We start from the raw sequence: 24,054 nt of genomic DNA, 5'->3' as shown, positions 1-24,054 counted from the left end.
TGTTTCTTTAAAAAAACAAAAACAGCCTTTCCTTCCCCGGTCATCATCGTCCTCTTCTTCTTCGTCTTCTTCTTCTTCTTTTTGGTGAGGCTATTGGGATTAAGTGGCTTGCCCAGGGTCACACAGCTAGTAAGTGTCAAGTGTCTGAGGCCAGATTTGAATTCATCCAGAGCCGGTGCTCTATCCACTGTGCCACCTAGCTGCCCCCCCCCAGTTTTCTTTTAATCTGCACACAAGTAAGGCTGCTAGACCAAAACTAACAAGCCATTCCCACTCTTTCCCAGAAAAAGACACATGGGTCAGAGTGGCCACATCAGAACTTGTACATGTAAAAAAAAAAAAAAAAAAAAAAAGGAGGGCAGCTAGATGGCGCAGTAGTTAAAGCACCGGCCCTGGATTCAGTAGTACCTGAGTTCAAATCCAACCTCAGACACTTGACACTTACTAGCTGTGTGACCCTGGGCAAGTCACTTAACCCCCACTGCCTAAAAAAAAAAAAAAGAACTTGTACATGTTTCAAATTTTCATACCAATGTAGGACTAAGATTTACAAAGTGCTCTCTATACACTATCTCATTTGAACCTCATAACAACTCTGTGAAGCAGGTACAGGCATACACCATTTTATTGCCCTTAGCATTTTTCACAAATTGAAGGTTTACAGCAACCTTCATTGAGCAAGTCTATGGGCTTTCCAACAGCATGTACTTCACATCATTTCTCTATGTCACCTTTTGGTAATTCTCACAATAATTCAAATTTTTTCATTATTATATCTGTCATGGTGATCTGAAAACTGTGAACTTAACAAATGTCATGTGTTCTGACTGTTCCACCTACCCAAAGGTCCCCCTTTCTCCTTCTCCAAAGGCCTCCCTATTCAGAGACTCAACAATATTGAAATTACGCCAGTTAATAATGCTACAATGCCTCTAAGTGTTCAAGTGAAAGGAAGAGTGAACTAATCACTACATTGTTGTCTTATTTTAAGAAACTGTCATAGCCACCGCAACTTTCAGCAACCACCACCCTGAGCAGCCATCAACATTGAGGCAAGACCCTCCACCAACAAAAAGATTAAAATTTGCTGAAGTCTCAAAGAATGGTTAGCATTTTTTTAGCAATAATATATTTTTAATTAAGGTATGTATATTTTTACTAGACATAATACTATTGAACACTTAAAAAACAACAGTATAGTGTAAACATAACTTTTATATGCACTGAGAAACCAAAAAATTCATGTGACTCATTTTATTGTGATATTTGCTTTATTGTGGTTGTCTGAAATTGAACCTGCAATATCTCTGAAGTATGTCTGTACTTGGGTTTCATTTCCATTTTTACAAATGAGAAAGCTGAGGTAAATGACTCAACCACATTCACAAACTAAGTCAACACTGAGGGCAGGTCTGTGAACTGCAGGTCCAGGACTCTATCTACTATGTGATGTTGCCACTACTGCTAAAACCAAACAGAAAAGAGTTTGATAAATTCAGATCTTGGTAACCCAAGTTCCCTCAGTTAAACAGTCAAATCTTATTGTTACAACTAAAGAAACATGAAAACCTCTGGGGTGTCAAAACATTTTTCACACTACCACCACCCCCTTCAAAAAAATGAACATTTAGACCACCACCAAAAGTAGTCAGCAGGTCAACCAATGACAACCAAACAGATACTCAGGCAGACTAGTTCATTAAGATAATAAATTGTTCACTGGCAAGAAGGAAAAAAAAAAAAACCTGGGCATTTTATCTAAAAGTTTAAATTTCTGATTCTGCATGTTATCAGCCTCTTAAGTCGGTAAAGGGAGTAGAAATTAAGCAAGCTTTCTACCTGCATCGTGCCATAATGAATATAGAGAAGCAGCCTCCATGGCAGGAAGGCCAGGGTTCCAGTCCCATTCTCAATGTGTACTAAATACGTACCCATGGGCCTCCTAATGCTACCAAGCAATTCTGTAAAGTAAGTTACCAAGGAATAATTAGTTACAATTTAAATGAAACACAAGTGTTGACCAGAACAAAAAGTAACCCTCCAACACAAATGCCATTAATTTTAGCATGCTCTTTGGCAAATATCGTTGACACCATTATACTTTTAACATTCTTCAATAACAACATTTCTCTAGGCAATCCTACTTCTAAACACAACCAAGACTTCGTGGACCTGGTTCTAGCACATTGTCTTCCACATCTCCTTGTCTTAACACCCTCCAGCACTACAGCATGACAGGTCTGAAGCTCCTTATTTGACAGTAGCTAAGAAAGTGGGTGACATTACCAACTAGGAAAAGTAAAGTCTCCTGTTTTCAATCTAGGTCAAGTTATCCTCCTTCCAATAGGAAACAGTACCCTAAGTCAATTATATCACTCTTCTGAATTAGTGGTAGTACATGACAATATGAAACCATCAGTACAGAAAAAAAAAAAAGCTGTTTCCTCACCTAAAAAAAATTCCAATGACTCACTTTAAGACCAAAAAAAGACCAACTTTGAATTAATAAAAAGATGTCGCTGTATTGAAAATTATAACCAAATGCATTTGTACAACAATATGCAAATTAAATTCAAATAAGTTTCAGATAAGAAAGCTGAGTTGAATGATTAGAGAAGACAAAGTAAATTCTTTTGGAGGGAGCGCCAAAAATTGATGTAAGGATCATAAGAATTGATCTTTAAAGGTACATACACATACACAGCTGTGTGTGACTAGCAGAGAGACTGGAGCTAGGATTTCATTGATACAATGAACACTTAATAGAAGAAATACACTAATGCAGGGTGGCACCTTCTCTGCAACTTATAGTTTTAGAAAATTGTCTGAGAGGTTCGGTGTCACAAGGTCACAGGGCCAGAGGTACAACTTCAACATTGGACATCATGGCTCTGAAGCAAGTTCTCCATCTGCTTTAATATGCCACATGAATAGTCCAAGCTATATACAGTATAAGATATCAAGCAATTAAAATTCTTAAGGCAGGTAAAGGACTTAAAAAGGAAATGCTAACATTTACACGTATTTATGTGTGTTCTGTTTCTACAAGGTGTCCAAGAACCAAGAGCAAATATTATTTGGAAACTCTTTTGAATATACTTGGGTCAGTGTAATTCATAATTTGGAACCTAATTTGCTTATTAATCTGAATATATGACTCAGTTAAACCATACTTAGAATCCAAATAAGGAAACTAAAAAAAATGCAATTCAACCAACATATGTTATGACCTTATTACTTGGGTGAGAGCATAATTAATTAAGACAGGGTCCTGCCCACTTGAAGCTTACAATCTATTAAGATAGATCACAGTCATATATCACACTACACAATTAGTGTATTAGAGGTTAGCACAACAAGACACTGTTGAAAGATAGATGGCTGTTACTGAGTGTGGTGTGAGAAATCGACAAAGGCTTCCTAGAGTAGAGATATCCAGTTTGGGTTTTAAAGGATAAAAGCATTCACCAGGTATAGAAATGGGAGCAGAACATTCAAGGTATAGTAAATAGCATGAGTAAAAGTATAGAGGCAAGAAAAAGGCATGCTAGAGAGTTGGTTCCCTTTTAAGAGACAAATAAGCAAGTCAACAAGACAACTTTGAGGAGAGTTAAATTAGGAAGGCCTAGATCAGCCTCCTCCAACTACAATCCTTTTCTCTGATACTTGGTATTCTTAACATTTACCTTTAGGCAATGAAAAATTCTAAAGCACCTTCTAAGAAAGATTAGATGATGCTGAACATAGGTTTGGTGTTAGCTAACTCTTACAATGAGCAACCTATGTTGGAAGTCTACAGCAACTGTCAAATAATCAAAACATTCAGCTAACCAGAATACACTATTCCCCAAACATTACCAAAAAACTAGGTGTTACTGAGCATACGATGACATTTTCCCTTCATTCACAGAGCTTCATTGAATGGTCTAACTCCTTTAGATTTAGTCCACTCATTTTACTCATGTACCAGTTATCATTATGCCCTTGGTTGCTGGAAGGTGTGGAGCCTTATAAAGAATTATGAAGAAATCCTTAAACATTGCTGTAATTATGTGCCTTGGGATGGGGTCTGAGGTGCAGCATCAATAATAATGCAGTACGGTTCCAGTGCATAATACACTAGTAAAACAAAAAAGAAAACAAAAAATCCTTAAATCACTGGCAAAGAGAATGTTTTATTAATTACATCATCCACTGCCATGTGACCTTGACAAGTCATTCAACCTTTCATAACCTCAATTTCTTAATCTGTAAAAATGCTCTTCTTCATATTAGAGTTTAAATAGTTGATGCCTACAGTATGTTCAAGCATAAAGATGTATAAAATATTGATTTTCTTGAAATCATTGAAATAAAATAGAAAAATATTAATAATCTACATTTTCTAGTAATAAAAGGTCACCATTGGAACAACTTAAATACTTCCTGTAACTCAGTCAATGAAATGAAAATATGCAGATTTGAATATTAACACTTTTTAAAGTGTAATATTTCCTGTTGTTTTTTAAACTGGGCTGCATACAAATTGATATTATTCTGGTTAACTTCTATCAAGCCAAAAGAGAGTCAATTAAAAATCCCTCTAGCTCATAACAACAAAAAACTCATAACACAATTGTGTACTTTAAGTAGGAAGGAGGTCTTAAGCAACAAAGCTTTTCATAAGACCAAAAAAAGTACTATTTAGCTCTTCAAATTACAAACAATTCTTGGTTATTCAGAAACATATTCTCTCTCTCTCTCTCTCTCTCTTTCTCTCTCTCTCTCATACTCACACACACCTTTTAATCATTCTACTAGTGAAGAGTAATGAAAGAACAGGAGATGAAAATCAGTCTATTTTGCCACTTATTGGGAAATCTGAGAAATTGTTTGCTGAGAGGCAGATGGCAATCCCAACAGTATTGGCTAAAATTAGGTTTGGGTATTTGCAGGGGTGTGGGGTAGGGGGTAGAATTCATTGACTGAGCTATTCCCGTTTTCCCAAGCAGTGACAAATTATCAGGAATTAGCTATATTCACATTCAAGTATTCCTAAAAGATACCTAAATACAGCCAACTTCACCACTCTCCCAGATTTTCCAAAGGGAGTGGGGTGAGGGGAAGATCAGTAATTAAGGTGAATTTAAATATGCATATTCAAGATGCTTTAAAGATGAATAAATTAGTGACTTGAATTTGGGGACTACATATTCGACAAGGACATACAGCAATGTGTAGTTTTCATCATACATGTCAATGAAAAATGGAAATGTGCCATAATTGACAAGTGCACAAGCTCCAAATAAAACTGAAGTAGGGAGAGGGGGAAAGTAGAAGGGGGAAAAAGGTCCTGATAGGAATATAGAGTTTTCTTCCTGCATGGTGGGACCTAGAGTCTCATTTAAAAAAAGAAAAGATTTCAGAAAGTATCTATCCCTTCTCTTCTTTCAATGTTTGCCAGATTGACACTTGGCTTGCAGCTTTCATGAGCTTCAAAAGAAAAAGATTCATGCCTTAAAATTATCATCTCCCTTCTTGTCATCCCAATCTGTGTATAGATGCAACAGCCTAAAGCCCAATAATCTCAGGTCCTCCTACAGGGAGGCCATTCAAAAACAAATGAGCCAAGCACTCTTTCAAAATAATGAAGCAATAAAGTAGAAACTAAGTGCATCAAGCCCTTTAAACACCCCTTATCAGCTGGTGGGTTCAGCCATTTTCCAGCACAGCTCACAGGAGTTTCTGTTTCATCTACTTGAATATCCAATTTGAACCCTTTCCAAAGACATTCCCTTATTTCCCTCCTCATTCCTTCTTTGTCATTCAGTTTAGTAGTTTATGTCCATGGCCATTTAAGAGTACAGGGCAAGTGTTTGCCTGAAAACCAAAAAATACAGTAAATATTCACCTTTATGGATCAACTGTGCTCCAGAACACTCCCGTGGCCCTGAAAATTGTTCAAAGGCAAATATAAAAATACCAATGGTATCATTCAACCTTTCAGTCCAGGCAGTTCCCTGGTTTCTTCAGTGGTATTTAACACCAAAGCATGAGACTCATTTTTCATTAAAGTTGCAGAGCTTTTATTTTCCTCAGTTTCAAATGTTGTAATTGATCTCTATTGTCTTCTTAAATAACAAAACTGGTGAAGGACACTGCAGCTTTAAATATTTCAGTACTAGCTAAGAAATAGACTCCATTGCAATATGGCTCTGAAGGTCGTGTCCTATTGTCTCTTTTCTCTACAAATATACCGAATGACATCTAAGTCATTCTTTTATATAATAGAGGGTGGTTGCCTCCCTAGAATTTCCACTTCATCTCCCCCACACTGCTCCTGTGTTTATTTAGAATCTCACACTCCTTATTTTCTCGCAGGAAAGAGAAGCCGATTGCCATGAATGATTCCAGTACCTTACCTAGACACAAACACATGTGTTCCCATTAGTTTAATTGAGCATATGCAACTATCTTAAAAAGGCATCTCCCAATGGTTGAGAGCCCCTTCAATAGAGAAAGCAGGAAGGACAGGGAATGGGCAGCTCTGAGCCTGCACTGGCATCCCTGATTGCATAACTGAAATGGGTCCCTAGTTAAAACGACAGGAATTCCATACCGCTTAACCTCGAGATAGTCTGGCAACCTCGCGATTCACATTTCCACAAAGCTTTCTTTCCCTTCTCAAAAACATCAAATAACATCCAAATCCTCAACGAACATGTTTAAGAGGGAGAGGGTAAGAGCATAGGAGAATCACACTCGAGTGTCCTCGCACTGAGATGTACGATGCTTTTATGTAATTCCTTAAACTACCGGAAAGGTTTTCTCATGAGGACAAGACAGGGTAAACGAGGGCCTTGGGCAAAGCGAGGGGACCAGGATATGTAGCCGGTACCGTGGGACACAGATGCAGAACACAAAGCCCGGCAGGGAAGCAGCAGCACTCGGGGGGGGGGGGGAGGGGAAGGGAAGGGAAAGAGGGAGGGGGAGAGGAGGAGGGAGGTATGCGCAGGTGCATTTAGAGTTATTACCTGAAATGGCAACAGATTGTTACCATTATCGGTCCGAAAAGCGTTATCCTCCATCCAGGATTTGGAGGTGAGAGGGGCCGCCCGGGGGAACTTCGGAGGCGCAATCACATTGCTGGAGAAGGGTTTTTTGAGGGGAGAGATGGGATTAAGCGGAGATGGCACGCCGACTCCGACTCCGACCCCTACGCCGACCGCCCGGCGAGGGTCCCTGCCGGCTTGCAGCCCGCCCCAGGGATTGGAAGGGGTGCTCCAGGCGGCGTTCTGGTGATTGTTCCAGCTGGAGGAGGAGGAGGAAGCCGAGGCAGAGGACGGCTTGCTGGTCATGATGGGCTGATGACTGTACGCCGCGGCGTTTCTTTGGGTGTAGGACGCCTGGTTGGGGCTCACCGGCGACCTGCGCTGCTGCGCCTGCGGCTGCGCCTGCGGCTGCGGCTGCGCCTGCGGCTGTGCGGGCGGCGGCGGCTGGGGCTGTGGCGGCGGTGGCTGCTGCTGCTGTTGCGGCGGCGGCGGCGGCTGTGGCTGCGGGGCTGGCGGTGGTGGCGGCGGCGGCGGCTGCTGCTGTTGGTGGTGCTGAGCCTGCGCTAGGCCGATCTGCGGGGAGAAAGTGCCTCCGAAGACCGGGTTGACGTGGTGAGGGAAATTCTGAAAAAGCATGGTCCCATTGACTGGGGGGATCCCTTGGAAAAAACTGTCCTCCACGGCGTTTGTGGTTCCCGTCGACCAGGTGCTCCCGAAGGAGGGGGACAAGGACGTGCCCGGCCCCGCGGCAGGCTCCTGCTGCGGAGGCTGGTGGAAACTCAAGCCGGGCAGGAGCGGAGATTCCATCTGCATCTTCTCCTTGCTGTTGGGGGCTGTCGAAGAAGCCGCCGCCGCTGTAGGATTGAGACTTGTCACTGGGCTGCTGTCCTCCGGCTTGGGGGTCTCTGAAGAGAGGGGCGTGGAAGAGGCTTCCGCTGCGTTTGGCTCTTGCTGCTGCTGCTGCTGCTGCTGCTGCTGTTGCTGCTGCTGCTGTTGCTGCTGCTGCTGCCGCTGCTGCTGGGGCTGGGTTTTGCTTTTGTCCATCAGTAAATCATCCTGCATGGTTTGCGCAGCTGAAACGGGAAAAAAGAGAGGCGTGTTATTAATGGGATCATCAATGCCACTCACAGAAGCGGTGGGGTATTTCACTTGCGAAAATCCAGTGCCACTGCCACTAGCCAATTGCAATGCAAATCCGTAATCTCCCATTTAGAAGCCCCAGTCTGGAAAGGCGGGGGGTCACGCTAGAGCTCTAAAAATATGGTTTTAGCAGCTTCACCCTTTCTGGTGTCTTGGCTCCTTTCAGTGTTAGTGAGAGATGTGCTTATAGGACAGAGATATACAGCAATTTCGCCACGTCTCTTTTCCCTTCACCGGAACTCAGAGCGCTCACCCTGCAATGAGAAACTGATTCTGGTTCCTGTTTTTTCCAAGCACCACCCTCCCCCAGTTATTTGCATACGTCAATAAATACTGCTGCGTCCTTCAGCAAGGTTAAAAAGACACTAGTCACTACACTCCTTCTCTCCCCCCCCCCCCCCCCCCCCCCCCCCCCCCCCCACCCCCCGCATTTCCCCTGCTTGAGCACTTTAAAGGAACAGGAGTCTTATCCTTGATTAGCAAACTACCTTCTTGCTTTAGTAATTGTTTCATTTAACTGCAAAGAACCACGAGGGGGGAAAATCTTTGCATTTGGTAAAAGAAGCCTCAGCTGCACAATCATTCTCTGGTCTTGAGTACTGCAGCCTACTCCATTTTGTTAGGAACCTTTAAAAACAGTCATTTTTAAGGGGGTAGTTGGGGGGGGGGGGAAGAGACACTAACATTTACTAATATGCAATTCTGTTTGTCCTTTATTACTCTGAGAAATACATATCTATTCCATATAAGTATATTATCATTCCTGTTAATTTTTTCAATACTACTAATTACAACCCAAGGCATTCTTTTGAATGAGTTATTTCACTTTTCAGTATCTATGTTTGAATCTCTGCAGAATAGAACAATGGTTCAAGTCGAATTTGAGGTCAAAAATTAGAGTAAGGCTGTGAGATCTGTGGACTCAATTTTAATCCCTATGAGATTTAGCCAGACAATCAGGGCAAGTTTGGGGTCCTTAAACTGACACTATCAAATTCTAGAATAAATCATCATACAACTGGTATTTACAGTGGAAAGACTGGGATGCTAGTGGTCCCAGCAACAATAATTCGACATAAAAGGAATTAAAAACAGGAAAGTACAAAGTCCTTTGTGCCTGTACATCCTAATAATACTGCTTTTGCCAAAAGAGGTTCCCTTTGCCTCACATGATGTGGTATTTTCCATTTCACACAAAAGAAATACATATTTGCCTTCAAAATATTTCTGAATGCTTAAGAATAAAAAGAAATGCCATCATTCTAAATATGTGGATTTCATATATACTATCTCCCAGCTTCTGTGTTAGCCTATATTGTTAATATCCATAGTCTAAATATTTTTGAATTTATGCCTGTGAATTTTACATTATGCCAAGGCCCTACCAAATTTTTTTTTTGAATTTGCAAGTATATTAAATAAAAAATATAACTCTTTTAGATAATTATTGAGTATAATTAGAACAAAGTTATTGATATATTTAGTATGGCTATTTTAATTATTTTATTCTACCTACCTCACAGCACTACATACTTTTGGGCTACTAGTGTTATAATTCTGCCAGTGATTGTAGAAGCAGCTTTCTCTGAGCCAAAGTATTTACATATACGGAATATTTGCCTTGGGACAACATCATGGTTTTAGCAGGAGAAATAGGATGAAAACTGAGAAATTATTATCTTAACTGTAAAGAGATGAGATAGAAAGGTTAAAAGTGATGCACTATTCTATTTTAAGAACACCCTTTAAATGGCTAATCTAGGGTTCTTTTTCGAGGTGAGTTTCATACACACAAAATGTGGAGGGAAAAACTTGACACCCCCTGTCCTTTGTCTCCCATTCTTCCCCCACACTCATCTGACAGATAAATCTCTACTGTCAATTAAACACACAACTAATCATATTTTCTTCTATCTTAACCTAAAAACAAATATAAAATGGGAAAGTTTCCAAGAAGGAACACAAAAGATTTAGACGTGCACATCATGAAGTCCTGCTGCTACCCAGAGGGATGGTCATGGGAAAAGACCATTTCACACTTATTTGGGCAATGCTGCAGTAAACCTAAAGACTCAAGAATCTGAGTAGCTTCCACAGTGAGCTAGAATTTTTATAACTACATCATCATGGATGAAACTATGGGTTCATTTCATTGTAATTTTATTATCACTTTGCTTCTCATCTTCTTAAAATGTCCATTGTGTGTGTGTGTGTGTTTAATAGTGAATTTAAATAAAATGTTCTAAAGGGAAAAGGGACTGTATCATACCCCACCCAAAGCAAAAAACAAACAACCTAAAAATCAATTGTTATTGATGGTCAGGAGGATGTGGGGTGCCAGCATTACGTATTTCTTTTCCCACTATTGCTTAAAGGTATACATTTCACTGTTAGCATAAATTCAGCACTATTGTCAAGGTCAAGACCTGCTTTACTAAAAGTTACCTGTCAGAACAAGAGGCTGACACTGGATTAAGATAACATTTACAATACTCTTACCCGATGTCTCTCAATTACTGTTAGTGCGAGTATTTGGGGCTCCTTTTTACAGCAAAGTCCTGGAAATATATTACACCATCCCCCACCACCCTAACAATACTATCTTCTTTTGCATGCAGTAAACGGCAGGCTTAATCCCCGAATTCTCATTTAGCAGTTACCTTTGAGTGTCCAGCTTTTAAGGATCGATAAAAATTAAAGTGTACAGTATTTATTTTTCTTCTTTCGGGTTGATTATCTGACTGCTCCGGCAAAAGCACTTTGACAACTGGAAGACTAGAGGGCATGCGCACCCGAGGAACTGTGGGGACTGGAGTCTCTGGCCAGCGCCTTGCTGGCCCCGGCACGTTGGCAGGAAAGGAGGAGAGTTCACCAAGCCAGAGTCATAAGGTTCAAGAAGAAAACAGTTGTACCCTAATCGCGTTAGTTAACAACCAGCCTAAACCATTAACTGAGGAAATGAATTGGGGATGACGGAGAAAGGAGAACTGATTTGTTATGTTAATTTAGGAAGGAAAGCTAAAAAAAGATCTCTGGTAGTCGGACCTAGAATTTTTTAAAAAACAACAAAAAAACAAAAAATAGGAGAGCGACCTTAAAAGGAATCGAAATGATAATGACTGACTAGCCATTGGTACATTGCTATGACAAAAGGATTAAATCAGAAATCCTAATAAGATAAAATAAAGCAATAGTAAATTTGACTTTATTTCTCAAGGAAACCCTATTTTTAAACGAATTGAGGATAACTGTACAAATCATGGTAAATACTATGACACATTTTTCAGTTAAATCTGCATACATGAAATATTTTCAGGTATATATTTACCATGATTCCTTTAAACCTGCAATGTAAATCAAAGCACAAATTGTTACTTTACAAAATTGTACTACCTTACACATACTAGTTACTTAATAAACACTTGTTAAAGGAATCAACTTGATACTTCCATTTACGTTTGGAAAAATGAAAGCTTCTCTTACATTAATACAATTAATACTCCAAATCAAATTCAGAATATAAGTGTTTAACAAGATCCCAGGATATCAGATGATATATAAAACAGCAAATGTTAGCTTATTTAATGTTTTACTAAATATTATCAAAGGATAAAAGAATCCAAGATTTGGAGTTCAAAGAACCCTCAGAAACCATGTAGTCTCACCCTTTTGTTTTACAAAAGAGGAAACTGAGGCCCAGAGAGGTTAGTCTAGCAATTTGCTTACGGTGACACAGGTCTATAATGTCATCCTTATTCTAAATTTTGCCAGAGGTTTTTAAACTGCTTTATATGCAGATCATTTTATGCTCGAGTCAGCTCTGTTAGGTTGTGTTATTATCTCTATTTTACAAATGAGGAAACTGAGGCTGAGAGATTATATAACTTGCCCAGAGTCACAGAACTATTAAGTATCTGAGGCAGGATTCAGGCCACAAGTATCCCTGATTCTAGGACCAGCCCTTTATCCACTATGCTAGGCTGTCAAATGTAAAACTATAGCTTAGCTTTCTGGATCAGCAAGCAAAATCATAGAGCCTTAAAGCACTGCATTTGCACTATGGCTTACTATTATCCATTGGGTTCTAAGAACAATGGTTAAAACCACAGCTTACAAAGGCAGCAGCAGGATATTTATTATTTCCTGTGGGTTTTGGTAAAATGCCATTTTTGAAAGAGGGGGGAGGGCTCAGTATATAACAGTTGATGACAACACTGATTAAATTTGGAATTTAAAATCCTGTGTTGGCTTTAATTAAAATAACTTTTTCTTTTCCAATTAGTACTGTAGTACTTCCATAGACCAACTTAGAGTATTCCTAGTAGCTTTTGTCTTATTCACCAAAGAAACAAAACTGGAAGGTTGTGGGTTTTTTAATGGCCATTTTGAATAAACATTCTGCAGGAGTGCTCAAAGGCCTCTACAAAAGAACCAACAAGTTTCTGGGCACTTCACTCACTCCACTAATATTTACTGTTCTTGTACTTGGTCTTAACTAATCTGATCTGGACCTACCTTTCCAGTCTTATCTCCTTATCTCCCTCAATGTCCTCTTTTCCAGACAAACTGGTCTATGAAATATTCACGTCTCAGCATACTTATCAAAGTCCTATTTGTCCTTCAAGGTTTCTAGGTCAAATATCTCAAAACTGCTCCAAGCATTTGGTGGTCTCTTCCTTCTCTGAACTCTGGCCTCTACTGTCTATGCAACTCCTTTGACATTCTTCAAATACTATCTTGCATTATGTGTGTCTAAAGGTAAAAGTGTATATTGTATCTCCACTAGCTTCTAAGGTCCATGAGATCAGGGATGATGTCTTCCCCTTTCATACCCTTACTGCTCAGCAGAGTGCTTTCCACTTATCAGGTCTCAATAAATGTTTGCTAATTTATAATCAAGGAAGCAATTAGATGGCTCAGTGGATAGAGCACTGGACTTGGGGGTCAGGAAGACCTGAAGTCAAATCTGACCTCAGACACTTACTAGTTGCATGACCCTTGGTGAATTAACCTTAACCTGTTTGGCTCAATCAAATAGGAGAAGGAAATGACAACTTCACTATCTTTGCCCCGAAAACCTCATGGAGAGCATTAGCAAGCTGTGCTCCATTGGAGTCACAAAGAGTCAGACCTGATTGAATGGCAGAACAACAATTTTTAATCGAGATAATGAAGATGTCATAATACAAGTCTTCAAGGAACTGTAGTGACTCTTTTTTTTTTTTTACAGTTTTTTTTTTTTTAAGTGAGGCAATTGGGGTCAAGTGACTTGCCCAGGGGTCACACAGCTAGTAAGTGTTATGTGTCTGAGGCCGGATTTGAACTCAGGTACTCCTGACTCCAGAGCCAGTGCTCTATCCACTGCGCCACCTAGCTGCCCCACTGTAGTGACTCTTAAACATGGGGTGGGGGGAGTGTCATTATTTTACCTCTACCCTCCCTGATAAAGATAAAATATTTCAAAAGCATAATAGCATAATACACTAATGTAATTTGTCAAGGAAACAGAACCATGAAAAAAATATACCTTTCTTCAATGTTTCTATTCACCAAAGAAGCTATACTGGGAAAACAAAGAAGTTTAAACAATTTTTCAAGTGAACTGAAAAATTGATAGCAACACCTTATTTATCCTGCATTGCCAGGACAAAAGGTATTCCACAGAGGTGGATTTTCCAAATTAACTGAAGCTTTCCTCTATAAACAACAAGAACAACAAACATTTTAACTTTTAAAATGGAAAATTTTCTAAGCTATATTATGTAATTCTTTTCTTTTTTTTCTTCTTTGTGAAGCAATGAGGGTTAAGTGACTTGCCCAGGGTCACACAGCTAGTAAGTGTTAAGTGTCTGAGGCTAGAATTGAACTCAGGTCTTCTTGAATCCAGGGCCAGTGCTTTATCCACTGTGCCACCGAGCTGCCTCAATTCTTTTCTTATGAAACATGATATACTGAACATAATTCAGGTCATGACAGTAGGTCTGAAATGGAACCACTCTATTTGCCAAATAAAAGTCCAATGTCTCAGACCAGCATTCAAGGCCTTCCATAATTTGGCTCCAATCTACCTTCCTCAAGTCTTACTTCAGTTTCTAACCCTTCATTTCCTCTACATTATAACCAAAACCAACTAGCTGCTGAGTACTAAAAAACATCCCATGCTTTTCTACTCTTGAGCAGTTGCTCATATGTTGTGCCCTATGTCTGGAATGACCCTCCCCACCAACAATGTTTTGCTTACTGACATCTTACCTGTTCTTCAAGCCCAATTGATGCAACACCTACTTCTATTAAACTTTCCCTGATTCACCCAACTGAAAATTATCTCTTTCACATTTGATCTCGTAGCATTTTATATGCCACTTGTGCATTTATATTCTAATGCAGTAGTCTCCAAACTTATGTAGCAAAAACCTGTTTTATAACAAGTCATATTCTCACACATTTCGACTCACATTTTGCTTAAATTAAATTGACTGTTATAATCTCTATAACACAAAGAAATTTTAAGATACCCCCAAAAACCATAATTATTTGTTGATAAAAATCCTTTATAAGGTTCATATTTATAACTTATAAAATAGTATCCATACTGATAATAGTAACAGTTAGCATTTAAGGTTTGCAAAGCACTTTACATATGTTATCTCATTTGATAATATTAATTCGATTAATAGTCTTGCTTTAGACAACTAAGATTCTACCCAAATGGTGCCATACACTATATTATCATATTATAGTCTGCATTAAAGTATTATCATAGATGAAATTGACCTCAAGAGGTGAATGAGCAGCAGCCTCCGGAATACTAGGTCAGCTCCTATCAGACTTCAGCCAGCCACCAGCCAATTACTTTACAACCACCTGAATCCATTTCACATGACTGGTGTTGATGACCACCCCTATTAAGGTTGGAATCAAGCTCCAATCTACCTTTCTAGACTTATTTTACATTACTCCCCTCCACACAATATGATCCAGCCAAATAAGCAATCTCACTGTTCCTCATAGATGACACTCTACATCCGATCTCCATGTCTTTGTGCTGTTTGTCTCCCACTACTAGGATGCTCTCACTCTCACTCCTCACAACTACCAATTAAGATCAATTTTTCTTTTCACAACTATTTGGGAGGTGCCTTCTACATAAGGCCTCTCTTGATCAGGATTAGCTTTTGCTTTGTATGTATTTTGTATATACACATATTTTCTCTTCTTAAAATGTAAACTACTGGAGGGCAGGCTCTATTTCACTCTGGTCATTGTATGCTCCAGCTCCTAACATTTACTGGCATTCAACAGGTCTTTAATAAATGGTTGTTGATTGATTGATCATGAAATAAGGATCTAAAGAAAAGGTCAACCCTGACGATATTAGCTAGCTGGGATGATCCTTGTATTTGTTTCAAAAAGCTTGGCATCCAGAGCTGAAAATCTCCTTCTGGGGAGATGAAAGGATTTGCAGCCTAGACTGAAGGGAACAAGACAGGACGATCTGAAAGGTTTTTATTTGTTTGTTTTGCTGGTGCCAGGCAAGGGTTTCTTTCTTTTTTTTAAAGCTGTAACAAGTTAAAGAGCATGGCAGTGCCTGTTCTTCTCTTATGGAAAAGAGACAAAGATTTCTGCAGAGCCAGGATAGGGGCAGTGATATCACAGAAGCAAGCATTATTCAGTTGACTATACTCTATCTAGTCAAGGCTTACTAAAGAGCGACTTCCTGCACAACAGTGAATCCAGCTAAATAGCACTTACCTGAGATTATGACACCAAAGGGAAGCAGGTATAATGAGTATGAAGATGTCCCTAGAAGACATTAGTGTCCCCACAACATTGGAGACATGAGTTGCCCTTCCAAACACATTCCAGGGGGGAAACAATGAAAGTTAAGGAATGCTACCAGACACTGTTGGGCTATGTTCCAAATAGTTCGGTAGGCTGTCTATGTGTGTCTTTATGTTGTTTTTGTGTCATTTTTTTCAATCATGTTCAACTCTTTGTAATCCCAATTGGGAGAGATACTGGAGTGGTTTGCCATTTCCTTCTCCAGCTTGTTTTACAAATGAGGAAATTGAGGTAAACATGGATAAGTGACTTGCCCAGGGCCACACAGCTAGTAAGTGTCTGAGGACAGATTTGAACTCATTTGAACAGGAAAATGAGTGTTCCTGACTCCAGGCTTATCCACTATGGCGCCACCTAGCTGTCCCTAAGTCTAATCTACTGATTGAAGATATTAGATTCTTCATTTCTTTCGGTATAAGGCAGGGGACTGGACTATATGCTTCTGAGATTCCTTCTAGTTCTATGTCTATGATCCCATGAAATGCAATGCCTACATTTAATGTACTAAACAGTAGAGTTTCCAAGAGCATCGGGGCCTGTATAATAAAATCCTCTAAGTTAATTAAAAAGGCTAGACCTAATTAGTGAAAATTCTATTTTATATAATATTTTTAAAGAAATGTAACTCACTGATAGTAGAAGCCATTTTACTTGGTTTTAGAAAATAACTTTTATGATTTCTCTCAACAGTATGTGGTCTAGTAACTAAGGCTGCTGTCACTGAAATTCAAAGGCAATATCACTAGTTTGAATGAGGCTTCATAAAACTACAAAGTTTAAGTTGCTTCTGATGACTAAAATTAAATAGAGCAAAAATGACAAATAAAATCTTTCCCCAATATTTCCCCAATAAAGGAAGAATCCTAAGGACTAGGGGGAAATGACAGGTAATTCAAATTGAGTATGAATAAATTGCTTTAGGATTCCTGAGTTGATAAAATAAACTTAAAGGCTAAATCCATGTTCCCCCTTAGATCACAACCACAGCTTCTGTAGCATGAGAGCACAGAGGTAGAATGTAAACGGCTTTAAGAGTTCATGAGAATCAATCGCTTTAAAGTTTTATGTCTGCCAACTCTCCTTCCCTCAGGTATCTCTTGCTCAATTGAGAAGAGATAGATACCTGGGGCGAGAAATACTTCGGCTACTTACTACCTGTGTGACCTTGGGCAATCATTTAACCTCTCTAGGCTTCATCCATAAAGTGAAGGAATGAGACTAGATGGTCTCTAAGATTTCTTCCAAACTCTAAAGCAATGATTTTATTATCCTACTCCTCCTTCTGGAAGTCAGGGTCCAATCTCCTTGCTCATACTGAAGGGATCTAGAAGCAATTCTAAATGTGTTCCTATCACTACCTCACCAGGTCCCCTTATCCTAACTACTTCCCAATTCCATAAGCTTATGACCCACAAGTAGGCATTGTGTGAAAGTACTGGACATACAGTGAGGAAAAAATGAAACCATTCCTGACCTCAAGGAGTTTACATTCTATCAGGGAAAATAACATATATGTGGAGATAACTGGACAAAAAATATGTACAAAGTAATTCCAGAAATTTAGCAGTGAAGATCTTAGCAATGAGGAGATCAGGAAAGGTTTTCACTCTCAGGCTAAATTCTGCCCAAAACTAGGGATTCTAAGAAGGAGGAAGAAGGAGGGAATGCATTCCAGGCATGTGGGACAACCTATGTGAGGGACAACAAACAGGCCAGGCTGCCTGGCACATAAGGCAAAATTATGGGAAGGTGTATAACATAGAAGCCTGGAAAGATAGGCTGGATCCAGACTGGGAAAGACTTTAAATGCCAAAAAGAAATGTCTATATTTGAGGCTAGAGGCAATTGGGAGCCCCTGGAGCTTTTTGAGCAAAGTAGTAACATAGTCAGGCTTGTGCTTTAGGACTATCATTTGGGCAACAACAAAATAATCACAACTAAATGCTGAAAAAGTATAAAAAAAATGGTCTCAAAAAAAAAGGTAGGAGAAGACAACTCTCACTTTTTTGGCAGATGTAAGGGTCTACAGGTGTGGAAGACTGCAAAAATCAGATTTTTTCCAATATATTGGTTGGTTTTATTGAGCTTTTTTCCTCATCTTCTTTTTAAAAAGCACACACGCACAACTATTTGCCAATGTGATAGTTCTGCTGAGAAACCTTGGTGATCATGGGACATGCAAATTAACAGATCAGTAGAAAGCTACCTCATACCTAGTTATGTCAGGACTTATGTAAGGACCCTGTAAAGAAAAACTCCTGGGGCAGCTGGATGGCGCAGTGGATAGAGCACCGGCCCTGGAGTCAGGAGGACCTGAGTTCAAATCCGGCCTTAGACACTTAACACTTACTAGCTGTGTGACCCTGGGCAAGTCACTTAACCCCAATTGCCTCACTAAAAAAAAAAAAAAAAGAAAGAAAAAAAAAAAAAAGAAAAACTCCTACAATCATTCCTTGCCAATAGGTGAGTTCATTGCACTCTCTGATGAGCAAGTAGATACTAATGGACACTTGTGTCAGTGAGCAAAAGAGATAGCCTGCCTGTGGTGCAGACTGATTGACCCAGGTGTTCTGCTCAGAACGAGACATTTTAAGTGAAAATTTTATGTACTGTACCTCAACAACTAGTTCAAATAACGGAAAAGGACTGACCCCAAAGCAACAACTTTTTTAGCCAGTATTTGAGCAAACACAAAGCAAAACAACATTGCTAGGCGGCTGGGGCCATCTTTGGTTCAGGTTCAAGAATGCAGGACTATAATTCTAGTGAGCATTATGATTAGCCCATTCCTTCAACTAACATAAGTATAGGAATACAGAGGTCAGTAGGTCATAAAAGAGCTAGGACTAGCCAGTTAGTGACCAGACTAACTTATGCTGGCCCACATGAAATTGGATAAATGGCTACATAGGTAGCCATGGTATACATATGATAATCCTCATGTATGCCTGTAGAATGTGTGCCCCACATAATTAAAGGCAGCTAGGCTATGCAGTGGATAGAGCACTGGCCCTGAATTCAGGAGGACCTGAGTTCAAAAATACCCTCAGACACTTGACACTAGCTGTGTGACCCTGGGCAAGTCACTTAATCCCAATTGCCTTAAAAAAAAAGAATGGCTTTTTCATCTCTTCTGGTCCATGGAGTGCAGTGTAGCCCAGGGTCACACAGCTAGTGTCAAGTGTGTGAGGTCAGATTTGAACTCAGGTCCTCCTGAATCCAGGGCCAGTGCTCTATCCACTGCACCACCTAGCTGGATCATGAAGCCCCTTGATCCCAAGATTTCCAACCCCACTGACACCAAGACCAAGTCTGACAAGGTCACGACGTCTACTCCTAAGGTCAGGGTCACCAAATTGGATCCCAAGGCTACCAAGTCTGATTCCCGGACTCTGAAGCGCAGTAATTCCAAGGCTGCTAAGCCTAAGTGACCCCAAGACTTTTGAGTCCATTGACCCTAAGGTCACCAAACCCAAAGATGCTAGGAGTCTACTTAGTCCCAAGCCTTTTCAGGACAGAAGAATTTGTTTAAAGCCTAAACCACCATTTCTTTAGCATTTTTTTCCCCTCAGCCAGGGTATGATCATTCACTGTTCTGTAAAAATAAAGGAAATGGTGAGTCAAAACACACACACAAAAAAAAAAAAGATTAAGAAAGGCCTGAGTTTGAATGCTGCCTCACACTAAAAACCAAAATTACTTACCACTAGAGGGTGGTAAGGCAGTATTCTAGACTTCTCAGTGCCAGACAAAGATAACACCTTCTTGAGCAGTATACTCTTAAAATCTCTGCATTTATATTATTTTTTATTTACTAGCTGTGATTAGACTAACTTATGATGGCTCACGTGAAACTGGGTAAATGGCTACTGGATAAATGGCCACGAGATAGTCCTCATGATTGCCCACAGAATGCCTATAAATCTGGACAAGTCACTTACTCCCTCTTTGTTTCATGGGCCTTATCTATACAGTGAGACAGTTGGACTCGATGGCCTCTAAGGTTACTTTCTTTTTTAAAAAAAATTTTTATTAATAAAGTATTTTATTTTTTTCCCGTTACATGTAAAGATAATTCTCAACTTTTGTTTATACAAGCTTTCCAATTTCAGATTTTTCTCCCTCCCCCCTCCCCTAGACAGCAGGTAATCTGATATAGGTTATACACACACACATAATATCTAAGGTTACTTTCTAGCTTTAAAAGTATGATCCTATGAATTATATTCATTCATCAAGGTATTGTTAATTACTATATATATATATATATATATATATATATATATTTTAGTGAGGCAATTGGGGTTAAGTGACTTGCCCAGGGTCACACAGCTAGTAAGTGTTAAGTGTCTGAGGCCAGATTTGAACTCAGGTACTCCTGACTCCAGGGCCAATGTTCTATCCACTGCGCCACCTAGCTGCCCCAATTACTATATATTTAAGTATGCTTCTGTTTTATTACTATTTTCTTGTTCTAAGTATATGCTTTTGGGCTAATATTAAGCATGTAATATAGCTATATTAATCTATTAACTATGCCAAGTTTGGTTGTTAGTTATGTATGCACATAATTTTGCTATTTTTTCATATTTTGACATTTTGAAAGCCTGCTGATATTATTTCTTTGAATTCCTATTGTAACATGCCCAACAAGTGGTCACCCACTCTGCTTGAAGATCCCTAAGTCAGGGGAACCTACCACCTCTCAAAGCAGACCATCACACTTTTGGATCCATGCAATTGTTATGAAGTTTTCCCCGACTAGTTGATAACAAAATGTCTCCTATATTTTCAAGCACTCAAAATAAACTTGTAACTTTTTGCCTCATTTGCCATTATTCCAGATTCTGGAGGCACAAAGGGACATGTACCATAAACCATGCTCTTAAAGATCTCACAATCGAATAGGGACCAAGACTTTTTTTTGGGGGGGGGGGCAGGGCAACGAGGGTTAAGTGACTTGCTCAGGGTCACACAGCTAGTAAGTGTCAAGTGTCTGAGGCCAGATTTGAACTCAGGTACTCCTGAATCCAGAGCCGGTGCTCTATCCACAGTGCCACCTAGCTGCCCAGGACCAAGACATTTCCACCAATAACTACGACTGACAGAGCAAAAGAGATGTCCAGGTTGTGTTGTTAGAAATTTGAGGTGCAAAAATCCTCTTTTAGTGGAAGGAGTCAGGAAAGACTTCTTGGAGTAGGTAGCAACTGATTGGGACCTTTTAGGAAAAGAGGGACTTTAACAGATGGAAACAGGGGAGGAGACAATTCCAAGCATGGAGAATACCATGAGAAAACACATGGAGAAAGGAAAGGCAGAATAAAAACAGGGTACAGAGTAGTCCAATTTGGCTGGCATATAGAATACATGAATTTTAAAGTGTAAAATAAAGCTGGAAAGGTAAATTTGAGACAAATTATAGATGACTTTGAATGCCATGATCAAGAATAGAATACGGGGAAATAAAAAAAGTTGGAATTTTATGGGAGGTTTTATTGTTTTTTGAGGAAAAGATTTACATGATCAGGGTAGTATATTAGGAAAATAATGTAATCAGCTTAGAAAGATAGGCTGGAACCAAGTTACAAAAGTTTTTTGGTGGGTTTTTTTGTGTGTGTGTGTGTGTGTGAAGCAATTGGGGTTAAGTGACTTGCCTAGGGTCACACAGCTAGTAATTGTTAAGTGTCTGAGGCTGGATTTGAACTCAGGTCCTCCTGAATCCAGGGCCAATGCTCTATCCACTGCGCTACCTAGCTGCCCCTGCAAAGGTTTTTAAATGCCAGACAGATGAGTTTATATTATGTGTTAAGGTCAAACAAAAGCTAATGAAGCTTCTTATTCAATTAATGACACACAAATATATCATCTCTATGGTAATATCAGTTTGGCGGCTGAATGGAGGGTGGATTTGAAACCCAGTTAATAGGCTATTGCAATGGTTCAAGCAAAGGGTGAAAAGGGCTGTGGTTAAAAAGCGAATAGAATTTATGGAAGAGATGTTGAGAAAATGGAATTGACAACACTTGGCAACTTATTAACTATGGCAGTGAACGTGAAGGGTCAAAGATTATGTGATTAGGTTAAAGATCTGAGTGATTGAAAGAAGAGTGGTACCTCAACATAAATAAGGAGTGTTTAGGAAGAAAGGCGGTCATTGGAGTTCTGTTTTAGAATGGTTCATTTGTGACCTATTGGACACCCAAACAGAAATGTCCAGCACATCATTGAACACATAAGACTGGGGCTCTCAGGAGAGAGATGAAGGCAAGTTAGGTAAATATCTGCATAGAAGAGAGTTGAATGCATAGGAGCTGATGAGATTACCCAGAGAGAGAGAGAGAGAGAGAGAGAGAGAGAGAGAGAGAGAAGAAATAGTCAGAGAACTAGGGTGAGAACTATAAGAGTGCAGTTTTGTGGAAGCCAGTGGAAGAGATGGCAGCAAGAAGGAAGGTGGAACACTGCAGATATCAAGAAAGGAAAATGGACATTGGATTTAGAGACAAGGAATTCACTAGCAACCATCACAGAACACCAGATCAACTGCTTTCTAACTATAGCTCCCCCATCTTGTATTTATAAAGTTTATTTTTGATGTAAGACTTTACATTTATCCCTATAAAATTTCATCTTATTAGTTTCAACCCAACATTCTAGCCCATCAAGAAATTTTTGAATCATGACTCTTATCTAATGTGTTATTCATACCAGTTTTGTGTTATGTGAAATTGAATAAGTCATCAGTCTAAATCTAATAATAATGCCAGCTATTGGGGCAGCTAGGTGGCGCAGTGGATAGAGCACTGGCCCTGGAGTCAAGAGTACCTGAGTTCAAATCCAGCCTCAGACACTTAACACTTACTAGCTGTGTGACCCTGGGCAAGTCTCTTACCCCAATTGCCTCACTAAAAAAATAAATAAATAAATAAAATAATGCCAGGTATGTCTTCATTCAGGTCAGTGATAAAAATGTTGAATAACATAGGGCCAAGGAAAGATCTCTGGGATATTGCAGTAGAAATCACTCTCCAAGGTGACATTTACCCATTAAAGATTACTCTTTGGAACTAGTCATGCAATCAGTGACAAATCCATCTAACTGTGCTATTATCTAGTTTACTTTTCTCTCTTATCCACAAGGATAACATAAGAGACTTTGTCAAATGCTTTGCTGAAATCAAGGTAAACTATAACTATAGTATCCTTTGCCCTACCAGCCTTGTAATGCTGTTTAAAAAAGAAATAACATTGACCTGACATGACCCATTCTTGAAGCTGGGCTGGATTTCCATTTTTAATTCTTTTCTAGAATTCTGCCAAAAATTAGAACTCAAGTTCACTGGTTAAAGATTCCTTACAGCTCAATATCTTCGATATCTTATAGTCCTCTCAAGATTCCATTATGTAAAAAAAAAATTCCATTATGTACCTTTTCTCTAAAATCTTCCTTTTCTCTAAAAACAGGCGATTTTCCTTCTAGTTCTATGGTACTTATTTCCTCCTTCTAAAATTTTAAGTGAATTTTTAATAACTCAGAAATTATATCTCCTCATTCATTATCCTAAATGTAACTAGAAAATAATAAAATACTTTTCTAATTCCAAATTTTTCTCCCTCCCTCCTAAGACAGCAAGCAATCTGATATAGGCTATATATGTACAATCACGCACCGGTCCTAGAGTCAGGAGGACCTGAGTTCAAATCCAGCCTCAGACATTTGACATTTACTAGCTAAGTGATCCTGGGCAAGTCATTTAACCCTAATTGCCTCACACACACAAAAAAAAGAAAGAAAAATACAACTATATATACATATATATATAATCACATTAAACATATTTTTGCATTAATCATCTGCATCTAGATTCCATAGTTCTTTTTTCTTTTTTTTTCTGGATGTGGAGAGCATTTTCTATCATGAATCCTTTAGAATTATCTAGGACCACTGAATTGCTAAGAAGAGTTAAGTCCATCACAGTTGATCATTACACAGTGTTGTTGATACTGTGTACAATGTTCTCTTGGTTCTGCTCATCTCACTCAG

The 24,054-nt window shown here is 39.3% G+C and overlaps 1 protein-coding gene across 19 annotated transcripts in view; it reads right to left on the bottom strand.

Annotated features, from left to right (window-relative positions):
• The window catches only part of CPEB3 (cytoplasmic polyadenylation element binding protein 3), a 256,089-nt gene that overhangs the window by 182,363 nt on the left and 49,672 nt on the right, over positions 1-24,054 (bottom strand). For 16 of the 19 annotated variants that reach the window (XM_043987641.1, XM_043987646.1, XM_043987643.1 and 13 more), the window contains exon 1: positions 7,014-8,556. In XM_043987641.1, coding sequence (XP_043843576.1) covers positions 7,014-8,240 — 1,227 coding nt within the window. In that variant the 5' untranslated portion in view covers positions 8,241-8,556. Of the gene's footprint in view, positions 1-7,013; positions 8,557-10,831; positions 11,464-24,054 lie in introns of those variants that run through there. The other 3 variants (XM_043987655.1, XM_043987656.1, XM_043987657.1) reach the window with 3 other exon arrangements.

This window comes from Dromiciops gliroides, chromosome 2 (genome assembly GCF_019393635.1).
Source record: "Dromiciops gliroides isolate mDroGli1 chromosome 2, mDroGli1.pri, whole genome shotgun sequence".
Lineage (NCBI taxonomy): Eukaryota > Metazoa > Chordata > Mammalia > Microbiotheria > Microbiotheriidae > Dromiciops > Dromiciops gliroides.
This window is presented reverse-complemented; position numbering and strand designations above follow the sequence as displayed.